We start from the raw sequence: 17951 nt of genomic DNA, 5'->3' as shown, positions 1-17951 counted from the left end.
CTGCTTTTTGTCAACTCTCGGGAAGGCTCTTGAACATCATCTGGAGATTGAGGATTTCATTGATCTCATAATTTTGTTACAAATGGAATTGGATCTGTTACATTTTCCTCCATATTTCTTATACATTATAATTCAACATGATAGTGGGATTCACAATTGTTCCATGTTGTTACATTTACTTGGGGTTTTCTTTTCCTCCTCATGGGTTTAAATGATTTTTAGTTGAGAAAGAAAAATTGTGGATTTCTAGACATGTTTATGGTTTATGCTAGAGATATGTTTTTTGTCATTGGCCTAGAAGGAATTCTTGTTTATAAATGCATAGACCTTGAAATAAAATCATTTTCTATTCAAAAATTACATTCAAATACATAAAAATAAATACCTTACCTCAAAGAAATACTTATTCCTCAGAAATAGAATCTAAGTGGGTAAGAGTTGAAGTATACTGGATTTTTAAAAACAGTTTGTGTAAGGCAGCATCCCAATGAAGTCCACATGGTGCAGTTGGTTGACTGATCCCTGGTATGTCTTTGGAGATTGATTTAGACTCTCCTTCTCCACGCTGGTTCTCCTGCTTTCACTTCTTTGCACTATATATTAAAAGATGCAAAATCATTTCTCCAATTTCTCTCTGGGTAGATTTTGCCCATAACAACCCCAAGATTCATAATTTTTATTTAATATGTTTTCCATCTCTAAAGTCATATATATACTTTTTAAAAAATAATCTAAGTATGCAAAAATCATATGTGGTTGGATTAATTATGTTTAATGTGTTTACATCATCACAGAGATAAAGGCTATGTTTACAAAAGAAGTAGACTTCTTTTCAAGTAATACTGATCTTGACTTTTTCTATAAAAAAACTTACCTGGTATCCTTAGGAAAACATCTTACTTTTACCTAGAACTTCTGTGTCAACTAGTAAGTTGCATTTTACAAAGAAACAAACCATGTCAAATATAATTCTTTTCCCAGTTGCCATGTTTGGTGGCTTTATATCCCTTGCTCCTTCGTACTCAAGAATATTTATCAAATCACGTTTACTGCTTAAGAAAGTATCTTAAACAAGCAATGTTTTATTTTAATACAACTTGGGTGGGTATGGTTTTCATTACACTTTGGTGGGGGCAGGCTACCGGGGATTGAACCCAGGGGCACTCAATCCCTGAACCACATCCCCAGCTCTATTTTGTATCTTATGTAGAGGCAGGGTCGCATTGAGTTTCTAAGCACCTAGCTAAATTGCTGAGGCTGGCTTGGAACACAAGATCCTCCTGTCTCTGCCTCTTGAGCCCCTTGGATTATAGACTTGGAATTACCAGGCCAGGACTCATTACATTTTAATAACTTGATTGAAGTATAATTTACATACCATGAAATCCAGTTATTTGAATGATCAACTCAGGTTTTTCAAAATGTGTTTTTAAGGTTTCATTAAGATTAAAGAGTTAGTAGCTGAGTCTTATATAAATTTTATTTTTAAGTTACTATTACTATCATATTTCTAGATAAGTAATTCTGCTTAAAATGAAATTGGTTTTAACACATTTCACATGCTCCTCTTTTATATTATTTTTCTTTTTGTCATAGAAATGTTTTCTGTGGTAAATTGTTAACATTCCTTTCCCTTTCATTTTCAGAGAAGGATTGCTTCCCTTTTGGAACACCTGCAGTAAGTTGATGATGTATTTCTTATAGTTCTTGCTCTGATTAAGGTTACCAAAAGAAATCTGTTTTTCATTTTTTTAAATTTCTAAAATAAAAGGTAGGGCTGGGGTTGTGGCTCAGTGGTAGTGTGCTTGCCTGGCATGCATGAGGCACTGGGTTCGATTCTCAGCACCACATACAAATAAATAAAATAAAGGTTCATCAACAACTTTAAAAAAATGTTTAAAAAATAAAATGAAGTAAAGAAATATTTAATGTTTCTATATAGCACTCAAGAATATTTATCATATATGCTTATTTACTTTTCCATATTTCAGAAAATCATCTTTATTTTTTAATTGAAAATATTGTAACCAGTGAGGTTTAGTCATTTAAAAATTAGCTATGGAAAAAAATAACTTCTTAAAGTTTGTTTAATAAAAGGAGACCTGGTCACATGTTAATCTTTGTCTTTTCCTGGCTTGTCTTCCTTTGCTCCTGAACACAGCTGAACACCAAGGTGCCAGATACATTAGTAATAATAATGGAGAAAAATGATGGTGATGGAGAGGTGCGGCCTTTCACTGCCCCAGGACATGGCCACACAAGACCAGTGAGTGACTAATGACCTAGTGTGCACATCTGTGTTCGAAAAACAGCTGTTTGAATTTGACTTTCAGAGATAATTTCAAAAAGCTTCAAGTTTGAAATATTTTACTCTGAGAAGATTAATTTAAGATTAAAGTTTTTGCCTAAAGAATAATCATCAAAAACCACTTTTTTGAAAAATAAAAATCAATGGCTTCTTTAAAAGTTAGAATACTTAACTCACTGCTTTTTTCTTTCCATGTTTTGTCCCGTTTTCCAGAGAGATCATCTGTTGCTCTGTTTTTTCTGTGTTTCATATTGTGGGTAACTCTTCTACCTAAAATGTAGATCTTTCGTCTTCCCCAGATTATGTACTTTATTTCTCATTTCTCTCAAAGCCTTGATGGCATTTTAAAGACAGTTGAGAGTTAAATTCCTCACCTGATGAGGGAGAATTTCAGTAATAATGAGCTCAGATGGAGCCAGGGAGAGAAGTAGTAAGGGGGCTGGACTGTGATGTGGTGGCTCTGAGGACTGCCATTGGATTTCCATTTCATGACAGAAGGCTGTGTTTTCTATATTCCTTACAACTGGCTCTTTGAAGTGAAAGGGAAGGTAGGCAATATATTTGTGTAATATGTTTTGAGACTGGATTAATGATAGATTATTGTAGTGGAAACTACCACAGTGAAACATAAAGATACAATTGAAAACAACTTTTAAATGCAATAGCATCAGTGAGCTGTGAGACAGTTTCAAGGGTTTTCATGATGTGTAATGAAGTTCTGATAGAAAAAAACAACCCAAAAGTCTATCTCCCAAAAGCTATTAACAGCTTCGTCAAATAAAGTAAAGTCAAAAGCACCTCTACCAACCTGAATAAGTAAATGTCTTGTCTCTTATAAAAGTATCTTTAAAAGATAAAACCATTTAACTAAAAATAATAACAGTGAAGGCAGGAGATATGCTTGTAAAATGACAATTAGAGCTTCCAGGCCAAGAACAACAACCCTAAGATTATTGTCCTGTGTGACATGGGGTGTCACATGATGGTGGAGTGTGATCATTCAAAGATGCAAACATTCAAAAATAAGAGGGAGCGTTACCTAATCACTAAGCACCTTAAGGCCTTGGTTTAATCCCAATCACCAAACAACAAAAAAGAAAAAATAAAAAAAAAATGTGTTTAAAAATCCCTTCATGTGGGGGCTAGGGATGTGGCTCAAGCGGTAGCGTGCTCGCCTGGCATGCGTGAGGCCCGGGTTCGATCCTCAGCACCACATACCAACAAAGATGTTGTGTCCGCCGAGAACTAAAAAATAAATATTAAAAATTCTCTCTCTCTCTCTCTCTCTCTCTCTCTCTTTCTCTCTTTCTCTTTCTCTCTCTCTCCTCTCTCTCTCTCCTCTCTCACTCTCACTTTAAAAAAAATCCCTTCATGTATCTATTGCAAATCACAAATGAATATGTTACTTTCACCTACATACCTTTTGACCTAGAAATGTAATTTTTAGCATGTGTGTCCTAGGGAAACCATGGAACAGCATAGACTATGGTTTGTGTCCCATTATTTTGATGGCAAAATGTAGCAAAAAGTCAACTCAAATATCATTAGTAGTAAATTAATTAAAAATATGGCATGACCATGTAATGTACTACAAGATTATTTGAAATGAATTTAAGGGAAACAAAAATGATGTAATGTATTGCTGGGTTCAGTGGAGCATGACTGTAATCGCAGAAGCTAGTCAGGCTGATTTACGAGGTTTGCAAGTTCAAAGCCAGACTCAGCAACTAAGCCAGGAACTAAGCAATTTAGTGGGACCCTGTCTCAAAAAATAAAAAGGCTGAGGGTATGGCTGAGTGGTTGAGTGCCCCTGAATTCAATTCCTGGTACTCCTCCTCCTCCCACCTAAAAAGATCTGAAACACTAAAAACTGTATAAAGTGGGTTCTTGGTTTCAAATCCCTACATTTGTATTCCCCCAATTGCTGAAGTTGGAATGGGCCTGCCTCCCTGTGTTCTCTATCTGTGTAAAGCTAGAGCAGAACCAGACATAACCAAGCATCCTTCTTCCTGTTTTCTGTCCCCTGACTTGTACTCTTGGCTTAAGGCTTTTCAATTAGGAGCTACTCTGGTGGGTGATGAACAAGGGGAAATACAGGTTTGACAGTTCTGTCCCTCTCCCCAAACAAACCCAGCACTCCATTCCCATTCCTCTGTTTGGACCTTTCCTGTTGATTTGCAAAATAAATATGGAAAAGTAGAGTTTTAGAAAAGGAAACCATTTAGAATTTAGTCAAATCTAAAATTATGTGTATGGGTTTGTTTTATGTATGTTGATATTTGTGTCTGAAAATTGATGGTATTAGAGCAATTCAAACCACAACTCATGTCTGAATTTCTCTTTGTTAGGGCATGCCAGAGCAGGGGGCTCAGTTGCCACAAACCTTCAGGGTCCTCAAAGGAAAGCCAACGGAGCATCCTCTAGCTGTGCGGGGTGTCAACAAGTATTATAACGCCAGCACCTTGAAGAAGAAAAATCTCAGATTTCCTCCTACTGGTGAGACCTCAGACAGTGGTAAAAGACTGAATCCCATGGAAACTTGTGAAGCACTGATAGATAAAAAGATCATTTCTGGAAAAATAAAAGGTAAACTGTATTGTTCCTACTTTCTCCTACATAGATACTGCTTTTTGTCAACTCTCGGGAAGGCTCTTGAACATCATCTGGAGATTGAGGATTTCATTGATCTCATAATTTTGTTACAAATGGAATTGGATCTGTTACATTTTCCTCCATATTTCTTATACATTATAATTCAACATGATAGTGGGATTCACAATTGTTCCATGTTGTTACATTTACTTGGGGTTTTCTTTTCCTCCTCATGGGTTTAAATGATTTTTAGTTGAGAAGGAGAAATTGTGGATTTCTAGACATGTTTATGGTTTATGCTAGAGATATGTTTTTTGTCATTGGCCTAGAAGGAATTCTTGTTTATAAATGCATAGACCTTGAAATAAAATCATTTTCTATTCAAAAATTACATTCAAATACATAAAATAAATACCTTACCTCAAAGAAATACTTATTCCTCAGAAATAGAATCTAAGTGGGTAAGAGTTGAAGTATACTGGATTTTTAAAAACAGTTTGTGTAAGGCCGCATCAGAATGAAGTCTACGTGGTGCAGTTGGTTGACTGATCCCTGGAATATCTTTGGAGATTTAGTTAGACTCTCCTTCTCCACGCTGGTTCTCCTGCTTTCACTTCTTTGTACTATACATTAAAAGATGCAAAATCATTTCTCCAATTTCTCTCTGGGTAGATTTTGCCCATAACAACCCCAAGATTCATAATTTTTATTTAATATGTTTTCCGTCTCTAAAGTCATATATATATAGTTTTAAAAAATAATCTTAAGTATGCAAAAATCAAATGTGGTTGGATTAATTGTATTTAATATGTTTACATCATCACAGAGATAAAGGCTATGTTTACAAAAGAAGTAGACTTCTTTTCAAGTAATACTGATCTTGACTTTTTCTATAAAAAACTTACCTGATATCCTTAGGAAAACATCTTACTTTTACCTAGAACTTCTGTGTCAACTATTAAGTTGCATTTTACAAAGAAACAAACCATGTCAAATATAATTCTTTTCCCAGTTGCCATGTTTGGTGGCTTTATATCCCTTGCTCCTTCGTACTCAAGAATATTTATCAAATCACGTTTACTGCTTAAGAAAGTATCTTAAACAAGGAATGTTTTATTTTAATACAACTTGGGTGGGTATGGTTTTCATTACACTTTGGTGGGGGCAGGCTACCGGGGATTGAACCCAGGGGCACTCAATCCCTGAACCACATCCCCAGCTCTATTTTGTATCTTATGTAGAGGCAGGGTCGCATTGAGTTTCTAAGCACCTAGCTAAATTGCTGAGGCTGGCTTGGAACACAAGATCCTCCTGTCTCTGCCTCTTGAGCCCCTTGGATTATAGGCATGGAATTACCAGGCCAGGACTCCATTACATTTTAATAACTTGATTGAAGTATAATTTACATTCCATGAAATCCAGTCATTTGAATGATCAATTCAGGTTTTTCAAAATGTGTTTTTAAGGTTTCATTAAGATTAAAGAGTTATTAGCTGAGTCTTATATAAATTTTATTTTTAAGTTACTATTACTATCATATTTCTAAATAAGTAATTCTGCTTAAAATGAAATCGGTTTTAACACATTTCACTTGCTCCTCTTTTATATTATTTTTCTTTTTGTCATAGAAATGTTTTCTGTGGTAAATTGTTAACATTCCTTTCTCTTTCATTTTCAGAGAAGGATTGCTTCCCTTCTGGAACACCTGCAGTAAGTTGATGATGTATTTCTTATAGTTCTTGCTTTAATTAAGGTTACCAAAAGAAACCTGTTTTTAATTTTTTTTTAATTTCTAAAATAAGAGGTTGGACTGGGGTTGTGGCTTAGTCGTAGTGTGCTTGCCTGGCATGCAGGGGACTCTGGGTTCGATTCTCAGCACCACATACAAATAAATAAAATAAAGGTTCATCAACAACTTTAAAAAAATATTTAAAAAAATAAAATGAAGTAAAGAAATATTTAATGTTTCTAAATAGCACTCAAGAATATTTATCATATATGCTTATTTACTTTTCCATATTTCAGAAAATCATCTTTATTTTTTAATTGAATATATTGTAACCCGTGAGGTTTAGTCATTTAAAAATTAGCTATGGAAAAATAACTTCTTAAAGTTTGTTTAATAAAAGGAGACCTGGTCACATGTTAATCTTTGTCTTTTCCTGGCTTGTCTTCCTTTGCTCCTGAACACAGCTGAACACCAAGGTGCCGGAAACATTAGCAATAGTAATGGAGGAAGATGATGGTGATGGAGAGGTGCAGCCTTTCACTGTCCCATGACATGGCCATACAAGACAAGTGAGTGACTAATGACCCTGGTGTGCACATCTGTGCATGTGTGTTGAAAAAACTGCTGTTTGCATTTGACTTTCAGAGATAATTTCAAAAAGCTTCAAGTTTGAAATATTTTACTCTGAGAAGATTAATTTAAGATTAAATTAAAGTTTTCACCTAAAGAGTACTCATCAAAAACCACTTTTTTAAAAAATAAAAATCGATGGCTTCTTTAAAAGTTAGAATACTTAACTCACTGCTTTTTTCTTTCCATGTTTTGTCCTCTTTTCCAGAGAGGTCATCTATTGCTCTGTTTTTTCTCTGTTTCATAATGTGGGTAACTCTTCTACCTAAAACGTAGATCTTTCCTCTTCCCCAGATTATGTACTCTATTTCTCATTTTGACATTTCTCTCAAAGCCTTGATGGCATTTTAAAGACAGTTGAGAGTGAAATTCCTCCCCAGCTGAGGAGAATTTCAACAGTAATGAGCTCAGGTGGAGCCAGGGAGAGAAGTAGTAAGGGGGCTGGACTGTGATGTGGTGGCTCTGAGGACTGCCGTTGGATTCCCATCTCATGACAGAAGGCTGTGTTTTCTATATTCCTTATAACTGGCTTTTTGAAGTGAAAGGGAGGGGTAGGCATTATATTTGTTAAAATATTTTGAGACTTGATTAATGATAGATTATTTTAGTGGAAACTACCACAGTGAAACATAAAGATAGAAATGAAAACTTTTAAATGCAATAGCATCAGTAAGCTGTGAGACAGTTTCAAGGGTTTTCATCATGTGTATTGAATTTCTGATAGAAAAAACTAACCCAGAAATGTATGTCCCAAAAGCTAAATAATAGCTTCCTCAAATAAAGTAAAGTCAAAAGTACTTCTACCTACCTGAACAAATAAATGTCTGTCTGTTATAAAAGTATCTTTAAAAGATAAAACCATTTAAATAAAAATAGTAACAGTGGAGGCAGGAGGTATGCATTAGTAAAATGACAATAAGAGCATCCGGGCCAAGAACAACCACCCTAAGATTCTTGTTCTGTGTGACATGGTGTGTCATGTGATAGTCGAGTGTGATCACTGAAAGATGCAAACATTCAATAATAAGATGGAGTCTTAGCTAATCACTAAGGAAAGAAAGAATAAAAAAGTGAAAAATGAGAGATGGAGCAACAGGAATACTCCTGCATTGCTAATGGGAGGCTCCACTCCAGAAGAGGGTTTTTTCAGTTTCCCACAAAATGAAACATGACCTTACCACATAACCCAGCAATGTGTTTCTAGGTATTTACCCCCATGCATTGAGATGTGTCCACACATAAACCTGTGCAAAATTTTTATAGCATCTTTATTCATATTTGCTAAATCTGGAACAAGATGTGTTTCAAAAAGTGAATGTGAGGACTGTGTGCAGTTCAGTGGTAGAGCACATGGCTAGCCTGCTGAGGCCCTGGCTTCCATCCCCAGCACCACAATATAAACAAAAGAAATCCAATGTATGTGCTACATCCATACAGTAGAATAGTATTCATGGATTAAAACTGAGATATCATAACACCAAAAGGCATGAAAGAATTTTATCTTATCTCTTTATTTATAACAGAGAAATAACTTGGATAATTGACTACATGCCTATGGTGTGGGCATATTATTCTCTGAAAGATCTTTAAGAGCATAGTGCTTAGTGTTGCCCTTCCATCTAAAGGGGCTAGATGCTCTCCAATTCCAAGTGTAGCGTGTGGGCTAGAAGTGTTCAATCCATGGTAGGGTACTTGCCTAGCATGTAATTTAGGACATCTCAAGTATGAGGAGTTTTAAAAAATCATTGATTGCAGGGATTCAGGGGTGTAAAGAGGATGAGTAGTAGGTTTTTAGGGCAGTGAATTTATTTAGTATGATGTTATAATGGTAGATACACAGGACGATATTCATTTTTCAAATCCCATAGAATTATATAACCCAATAGAAAGAGTGAACTCTAATGTCAAGTGTTAGCTTTGGATTAATAGACGTAAGTTCGTATTTGTTCATTTGTGGTAGAGTGCTTGCCCGACATATACGAGTCCCCATGGTTCAAGCCCCAGCACCTCCAAAAATCAACAAAAGTGTATTAATATATAGATATGTATCCACAATAGGTATCATTGTAGTAAGTATACTGCACTGTAATGCAAGATATCAATAAGAAAATGAGGGGCCAACATGGGAAAATTTCAGGATCCACATTTTAAGACCCAGTATGCCTTTGGAAAAAGCATTTGCAAGGCTATCTAGTTGTCTTTTCAGTTTTGGAGAAGGTCAGCGGGATCCCTTAAGTGTCCTTCCTGTGTCAGAGGCAACTTAGCGAGGGTCCCTATTGTCTGCTCACTTTTAAACCTAAAATTTATACTAAAAAATCCATTAATTAGAAATAATTTCACTTCTAGAAACTTAAAGGTAATAATCAAAAATTAAAGAATACAAAGATTTTATAAAGGGGATTGGTTAAATTATGAAAACACCCATATTAAGGCACTATTCAATTTAGCCATTAGAATCATTTTATGGTCAGTTCTTAGGAATGATGTAACTGGCATATAGCTTTTGAAGGAACAGAGTGTCAGTATATCCAAATCATTTTGAAATGTGACTTTTAAAAAGCTTGTGAAGTTTTAACAGGATAGTCCATATTGATAGAAGGATTGTCATCATTTTTCTTAATACTTTTATGCATCCCAGGTTGATTTTGTTTTCTTTAAGCAAATGTATTGTATTTATACTTAACCCAGAAAAGATGAAGCTGCCAGGCCTTGGGGGCACACACCTGTAATCTCATCTTCTGGAGAGGCTCAGGCAGGAGGATCTCAAATTGGAGCCTGCCTGGGCCACTTAGAGATACCCTGTCTCCAAATAAAGTGAAAAGAGGGCTGGTGTATAGCTCAGTGGGAGAGCACTTATTTGCCTAGCATATTCCTGGGTTCAGTTCCTGCACCACCTCCTACAAAGAAAGGGCAGTGGTGGGGGGAGTTGGTGAAGAAAGAATTGAGGGAGGAAAGGAGGGAAGTTGAAGGAGGAGGAGGAGGGGGAGGAAGAAGAGGAGGAGGAGAAGGAAGAGGAGGAGGAGGAGGAGAAACAATAAAGGAAGGGGAAGGCGGGAGGATACAAAATTCAAGCAGGAAGAGAGAATGATAACCTCATTTTACTCACTGTAGTATTTATAGTGATTTTCTTTGTAGAATGCAGAGGGGCTAGAGATGTTGTTCAGTGGTAGAGTGCTTTGCCAGCATGCACAAGGCCCGGAGTTTGGTTCTAACACCACACACACACACACACATACACACACACACACACACACACACACACACACACACACTCAAAATAGTTCCAGTAACTTGATAAATTATATTATAACTTGTTGAGCTACCTTATAAATGTCATAAATGCTATACTCAATGGTTGTACACCTGTGATCCCAGTGACTGGGGAGCCTAAAGAGGGAGGATCACAAGTTTAAGTCCAGCCTTAAGAAGTGGGGTAGACCCTATCTGAAAAATTTAAAAGAAGGTTTAGGGATGTAGTTCACTGGTAAAGCCACCATGGGTTCAATCAAATATCGTGTCCTTTTGATACTGACATGAGTGTATTAATGGTCTGTTTAACTGTTGACTTTCAGAATTTAGAACAATTAAAAACAACTGTTTTCCAAACAGCTTATAAAAGTTATGGTTGTGACTAAGAGAGGTTTGGGGCAGGTATTAAAATATGGGTTGTTTAAGTCAACTGTATTCATAAGTAGTCTTCAGGCCTTAGTTGAAAGTACATAAAATGTTTTGCTTCTAAATTATGCACTTTTTATTTTCTCTTTGCAGTACCCACTCCTGAACATGGTGAAATGGCTCACAAGTTAATGCCTTACATCTTGGGAGCCAAGGAGGTTCTCAATAAAAAAAACTATGAATGGTATCCTACTCTTTTAATTTTCTGGAAAGGAAAATGTTAAAAATTTTAATAATTAAAGGGTTCATTGTTTTAAAGGACTGGTACCATTAAATTTGCCATTTTAGCCCTATTAAGTGGACAACTCAGAGGCATTAATTACACTCACAATATTGTACAACCTTCTGTTTCCAGCACACTTTTGTCCCTCCAAACAGAAGCTCTACCACCATGTAAGTAAGAACTCCCATTCCTCCTCCTCCACCCCTGGCTGCCACCATTCTTTTTTCTTTTCTTTTATTTGTTCTAATTAGTTATACATGGCAGTAGAAGGCACTTTCACACATCATACACAAATGGAGTATAGTTTCTCATGTTTCTGGTTGTACGTGATGTAGAATCACATCAGTCATGTGGTCACACATGCACCTAGGGCAATAATGTCTACTCTTCTTCCCACCCCATACCTGGCTCCCCTCCTTTCCCTCCCCTCTGCCTAATCCAAAGTAACTTCATTCTTCCATAGCCACGCTCCTTATTGTGAATTAGTGTCAAATATCAGAGAAAACATTTAAACTGTGGTTTTTGGAATTGGCCTATTTTGCTTACTATGATATTCTTAACTTCCACTCATTTACTGGCAGATGCCATCACTTTGTTCTTCTTTAAAACTGAATAATATTCCATTGTGCATATTGACCACATTTTCTTTATCTGTTCCTGTGTTGAAGGACACTCAGGTTGGTTCCATAGTAAAACTCTTGTGAGTTGAGCTACTTTATAGCATTGATGTGGCTGCATCACTGTAGTATGCTGATTTTAAGTCTATTGGAAATAGACTGAGAAGTGGGATAACTGGGTCAATTGGTGGTTTCATTCCAAGTTTTCTGAGGAATCTCCATACTGCTTTCCATGATGATTACATCAATTTGCAGTTCTACCAGCAATCTATGAGTGGGTCTTTTCCCCTACATCCTCACCAACATTTATTTTTGCTTGTCTTCTTGATAATTGCCATTCTGACTGAAGTGAAATGAAATCTGAGAGTAGTTTTGATTTGTATTTCTTGAATTGCTAGAGATATTGAAAATTTTTTCACATATTTGTTGATGAACATACATCTTCTGAGAATTGTCTGCTCAGTTCCTTAGACCATTTATTGATTGGGTTATTTGGTTCGGGGATGTTAAGATTTTTGAAATCTTTATATATCCTGGAAGTTAGTGCTCTATCTGATATGTGTGTAGTAAAGATGTTCTGCTACTCTGTGGGCTCTCTCTTCACATTGTTGGTCATTCCCTTTTCTGAGAAGAAGCTTCTGAGTTTGAATCCATCCCATTCATTGGTAAGGAATATCATTTTGTGGCCCAGAATATGATCTGTTTCAATTAATTTATGAAGTGCCCTTAAAGGGAACGGGAGTTCTGTAGTTGTTGGGTGTTGTATTATATAACATCAGTTAGGCTGAGGTAGTTGATACTGTTCCTCCATCCTTCTATTTACCCATTTAATGTATTTACTGAGAGGCACGTATCAAAATCTCCCGCAATGTTTGGTAACTGTTTCTCCCTTTCATTCTGTTGATTTTTGTTTTATATATTTTGAAGCTCTGTTACTTAGTGCAAGAACATTAATTATTGTCATATCTTTCTTCAGGATTTCTATTTATGCTAATACTTTTGCAGTTTATTTTATCTTATATTAATACAGCAGTTCCAACTTTTCGTTCTTTATTTTTGCATTATTATTTTCCTGACTTTTTAACTTTCAATCTATCTGTATCTTTAGATTTTAAGCACATCTCTTGTAGCCATGATTAAGTCTTGATTTTTTAACCCATTCTGATAATCTCTGCCTTTTAACTAGGTGTTTAATTCATTCTGTCCAATGTACTACTGATATATTTGGACTTAGGCCTCATATTTTGCTCTTTGTTTCCAGTTAGTACCATCTGACCTCTGCTCTTCTGTTCTTACTTTTCTGCAGTCTTAAATTTTAACCATCAACTTAGAATTAATGTCTTTATTTAAAATGTAAAAACCTTCTAAGTCCATACACTATTACTTTATATTATTTTTTTGGTACCAGGGGCGTACCTAGGGGCACTTAATCACTGAGCCACATCTCCAGCCCCCTTTTTTTTAATTTTTAGAGACTGGGTCTCAGTACAGTTTTTATGGCCTTGCTAAGTTGCTGAAGCTAGCTTTGATACTCCTGCCTCAGCCTGAGTCACTGGGATTGCAGACATGTGCCACCACACTCGCCCAGTCCATACTAATTTTAACCTCCTATTATATGCCACTGAGAAAAATTCCAGTTCCATACCTGATAAATCCCACCATACAATGCTGTCATTTTTCTTTAAACTGTAGGATATTTTTTAAATGAATTAAGAGAAAATGTGATAGTTTGAAACTATGCTCCTGCATAATTTACATAGTTACCATTTCTGGCACTCATATCTTTCTGAGGATCTGATCATCTACTGGTACCACTTTACTTTCATCCAGAGACCTTCATTTAGTGTTTCTTGGGGTACAGGTCTGCTGGTGATGGGTTCTGCCAGCTTTTCTTTATCAGAATTGTCTCCATTTTCTCTTAATACTTTATATATTGATTTCAATATACAAAGTGTATACATATATAAAGTATATACATATATACACACATTATGTGTATTCATGTTTATGAAGTTATTTGGTTTTTTTGGCTTGATATAGAATTCTAGTTTGACAATTTTTCCTTTCAGCTCTTGTTTAAAAAATTAAACTATTCTTAGAATAGTTTTTTATTTAAAGAAAAATTGCATGGATATAAAGACATAGTTCTCCTATGCTCTACACCCAGCTGTCTTTATTATTATACCTTTTGTTAATATGGCACACTTATTAGAATTGATGAACCAGTATATTCTGGAGAGATGATGGAGAAATAGTACACCACTGAGGTCATTTAGTTTTTCAAATTTTTCATAGAATTCACCAGCAAAGCCAAAGAAACCTGATGTTTTCTCTTTTAGAAGGTTGTGGGCTTTTTATTTATTTTCCTTAATGGAAACAGACCTATTCAGATTGTCTATTTCTCCCTGTGTGAGTGTGAGTAGTTTAGTTTGTCAAGGAACCCATCTATTTTAGCTGAGATATCAAAGTTGTGGACATAAAGTGGTTTGTAGTAACTTTCTATAGTTTTTAATTTTATTGATTTTTCTTTTTGCTTGCTTTAGGCTTAAATTGCTCTTTTGGCTTTGGCTTTTAAAAGCTAGATTACTGAGTTTAGCCCACTGTTCTTCTCTCATCTGTGTCTTCAGTGCTATAAATTCCACTAAGTGCACTAAATGCTTACAGAGTTCATTGGATAAATTGTTAATTTTGATAAATTGTAATTTCTTTTGTTGAATTCAAAATATTTAAAAATTTCCCTTGGGACTATTTTTACTCATTTGTTATTTACAAATGTATTATTGAATTCCCAAATATTTGTGGATTTTTCAGTTCTTTTTCTATTGGTGATTTTCAGCTTAATTTCGTTGTGATATAAGAATATATTTGATTTTTCAATCTCCTCAATTTATTGATGACTATTTTATGATACAGGACACAGTGTGCCTTTCTGAATTTTATGTAAACTTGAAAAGAATGTGTACTCTATTCTTTTGGGGGAGAGTATTTCAGAATTCCAATAAGATCAGGTTGATTGACAGTGCCATTCTGGTCAACTATATCCTTATTGATTTTCTGCCTGCTTCATCTATCAAGCCCTGACAGAAGTTTTTGGAAGTTTCCAACTATATAGTAGTAAATTTTGTCAATTTCTCCTTTAGTTATATCAGTTTTGGTGTCACATATTTAGATTTCTGTTGCTAAATTCTTACATATTTAGAATTGCTATGTCTTCTTGGAGTTTGTCCCTCTTTATTGCTGATAATTTTCCATATTCTGAAATGTACTTTATGTAAAATCAATATAGCTATTGCAGATGCCCACTGATTAGTTGGTATAGTGCATCTCTGTCCATAATTTGGCTCTAATTGTAACTGGGTCTTCCTAATCAAAGTGGCTTTTTTTACAGACAATATATGGTAGAGTCTTGTTTCTTATTCCGTTTGACACTTTGTTCTTTTAATTGGCATATTTAGAGTAGTCACATTTAGAGTGATTATTGGTAGAGTTGGAGTAGTATTTATTGTATTTATAACTTCTTTCTCTATATTGCCTTTGTTCTTTATGCATTTTCCCATTTCTCTGGTTATATGAGCATTTTATATGATTTCATTTATTCCCTCTCTTAGAATATCAACTATCCTCCTTTATCAGATGTTTAGTAGTTGCCCCAGAGTTTGCAATGTACATCATAAGAATATAAGAACATCCTCAAATAATACTCCACCCTTTCACGTGTAGGGCAGGTACTCTATGATATTGCTCTCATTAATTTCACTTTTTCCTATGCTATAATCACCCAATATATGGTTACTGTTACCGCTCTAAACACATGGTTATCTTTTATATCAGGAATAAGACAAAGAAAGATGGCATTTCACATTTATTTCTTCGCCAGTGCTCTCATTTTCTTTATGTAGATCCAGGTTACATCATTTTTCTTCTCCTTGAAGAACTTGTTTGAACGTTGGCTCAGAGCAGGTTGCTGGTGATAAATACCCTTTGTTTTTGTTTATATGAGAAACTCTATTTCTGCTTCACTTTTGAAGAATAATTTCACTGTTTTAGTCAGCTTTTGCATCACTGTGACCAAAATACCCAAAAAGAAACAATTTAGAGGAGGAAAAATTTATTTTAGCTCACATTTATAGAGGTTCAGTCCATGGTCAGCTGATTCCATAGTGCTGGGCTCAAGCTGAGTCAGAACATGAGGGCAGAAGGTGGCAGAAGAAAGAAGCTCAGAACATGACAGCCAGGAAAGAAAGAGAGAGAGAGAGAGAGAGAGAGAGAGAGAGAGAGAGAGAAGCACTTCAGTTCACCAGGAACAAAAATACAAGCCCCAAGGCATGCCCCTAGTTGACCCATCTCTCTACAGATATCACTGGGTTAATTCATATCAGTGGATTCATCTACCTGAGTAGGCTACAACTCTCACAATCCAACTTTCCACATGGAGGCCTCTGGGTCCTGAGTCCTCACCCACTCCCTCATGATGTTTTCACCTTCATAAATAATATATATTATTTAACCCTGGCCTGCCTGTCTATTCTACATTCAGAGAAACCTGTTTCCTGAGGGTATGGGGAGGCTCTGAGGGGCTGGGACAGAGCCCTCCTGGAAGGGGAGATCCTAGCTCTCTGGAGACCCAAGCTCAGGAACCAACACTGTCTGGCTCTTTGACCTTGGGCAAGACACTTAACATTTCTCTCATCCTTAAAATATGGTGACAGTAATAATCACAGTGACTGACATGGCTTGCTTCCTGGCAAGGGCTGGAGATGAGAGGAGAGAAAACCAATCATCCAGGATAATACCAAATGTACCTCAAACACAGAAATAAAACTTATTATTAGTATTAATTGTGTGTATTCTTTAGGAGTGTGTGTGTGTGTGTGTGTGTGTGTGTGTGTGTGTGTGTGTGAGAGAGAGAGAGAGAGAGAGAGAGAGAGAGAGAGAGAGAGTGTTAAGAGTCATTATGTGCCAAAGTCTGGCTTGGCACAAATCAGGAGCCACTTGTCAAAAAGAAACTAACTTTATTTTTAGAACTACAAACGTCAAACAAAACAGCTCCTCAGGGAAAAAACCCTCAGAGCCCAACTGCCACCACCGGCTTCCACAAGCCTCTCCTCCCCCACACCAGCCTCTCAACCTCCCACAATCCTCCTGCTCTTGAGGCCGATTGGCTGGGTTGCGTGGGCAGAGCCAAAGAAGTCACCCAATGAGCAGCTCCGTGGAGGAGCCAATCAGCTAGATGTTGCTGGGGCCGCTGTGAGCCAATCATCAGCTGGCAGTCTGAAGGGCAGGGAAACAGCCCAATGAACATCACCACAGAGGAGCCAATCAGCTAGATGTTGCTGGGGCCACTGTGAGCCAATCATCAGCCGGCAACTGGAAGTTTGCTGGCAGCTGGATCATCAGCCGGCAGCTGGAAGTTTGCTGGGGCCCCTTTGGCTGTGGCTCTCAACATCTCCCCCTCTCTGTTTAAACAACAAGCATGTGGCTTATGGACCGTGCCTGCCTTAAGTTGTCCAATACTACATATGGTCCTTACCCGTCTTCGGATGAGCTGACCTCAGGGCGTCAGCCTCCTGTCTTAGGTTGGTACCATTGTAATTGGATCTTACCCGTCATTGACTACCGGTCCAGTATACAGCCACACCTGTGGAGAGGTCTCAGTGGGGGGGGGGTGAGGTTCTTTGCCTCACCTCTGTTGACCCCCAAATTTTAGCTGAATGATCATGACAAGCAGAAGGGAGGAAGATATACCAAGTCAATTGACGGCTCCTTTTGGGAAAATTGTACCACCGATGATATCATCAGCAAAAATACCCCAACACTACCACAAGTCGCTGCACCAACAGATAGTTCACAATGCATACAAGTGACACATAGTTCTGTAAGCAGTTCAGTGCAAGTTCTGTAAGCAGTTCAGTGATGGCTATTGCAGAAACTGTAGATTAGTTTTATCTTTGTCTTCACCAGCACAGGGATGAAGATAGGAATTCTGGCAATAATGACTAAAGAAAAAATTAGGTAACATTCCAGAAGACACTAAAAGAAAACAATTTTCTTAACAATTTATATTATCTTCATCGGCACTGGGATGAAGATAGAAATTCTGGCAATAATGGCTAAAGAAAAAATTAGGTAACATTCCAGAAGACACTAAAAGAAAACAATTTTCTTAACAATTTATAT

The 17951-nt window shown here is 36.5% G+C and overlaps 1 protein-coding gene across 7 annotated transcripts in view; it reads left to right on the top strand.

The window, feature by feature from the left end:
* Positions 1–17951, top strand: part of LOC120884417 (uncharacterized) — a 97916-nt gene that overhangs the window by 48116 nt on the left and 31849 nt on the right. For 5 of the 7 annotated variants that reach the window (XM_078035957.1, XM_078035959.1, XM_078035958.1 and 2 more), the window contains 6 exons: positions 1647–1678; positions 2162–2266; positions 4657–4894; positions 6579–6610; positions 7094–7198; positions 11028–11192. In XM_078035957.1, coding sequence (XP_077892083.1) covers positions 1647–1678; positions 2162–2266; positions 4657–4894; positions 6579–6610; positions 7094–7180 — 494 coding nt within the window. In that variant the 3' untranslated portion in view covers positions 7181–7198; positions 11028–11192. Of the gene's footprint in view, positions 1–1646; positions 1679–2161; positions 2267–4656; positions 4895–6578; positions 6611–7093; positions 7199–11027; positions 11193–11289; positions 16613–17951 lie in introns of those variants that run through there. The other 2 variants (XR_013432590.1, XR_013432589.1) reach the window with 2 other exon arrangements.

The sequence above is a fragment of the Ictidomys tridecemlineatus genome, unplaced genomic scaffold (assembly GCF_052094955.1).
Source record: "Ictidomys tridecemlineatus isolate mIctTri1 unplaced genomic scaffold, mIctTri1.hap1 Scaffold_1389, whole genome shotgun sequence".
Lineage (NCBI taxonomy): Eukaryota > Metazoa > Chordata > Mammalia > Rodentia > Sciuridae > Ictidomys > Ictidomys tridecemlineatus.
Note: the sequence above shows the minus strand (reverse complement) of the source record. Positions and strands in the feature narration are given on the sequence as shown.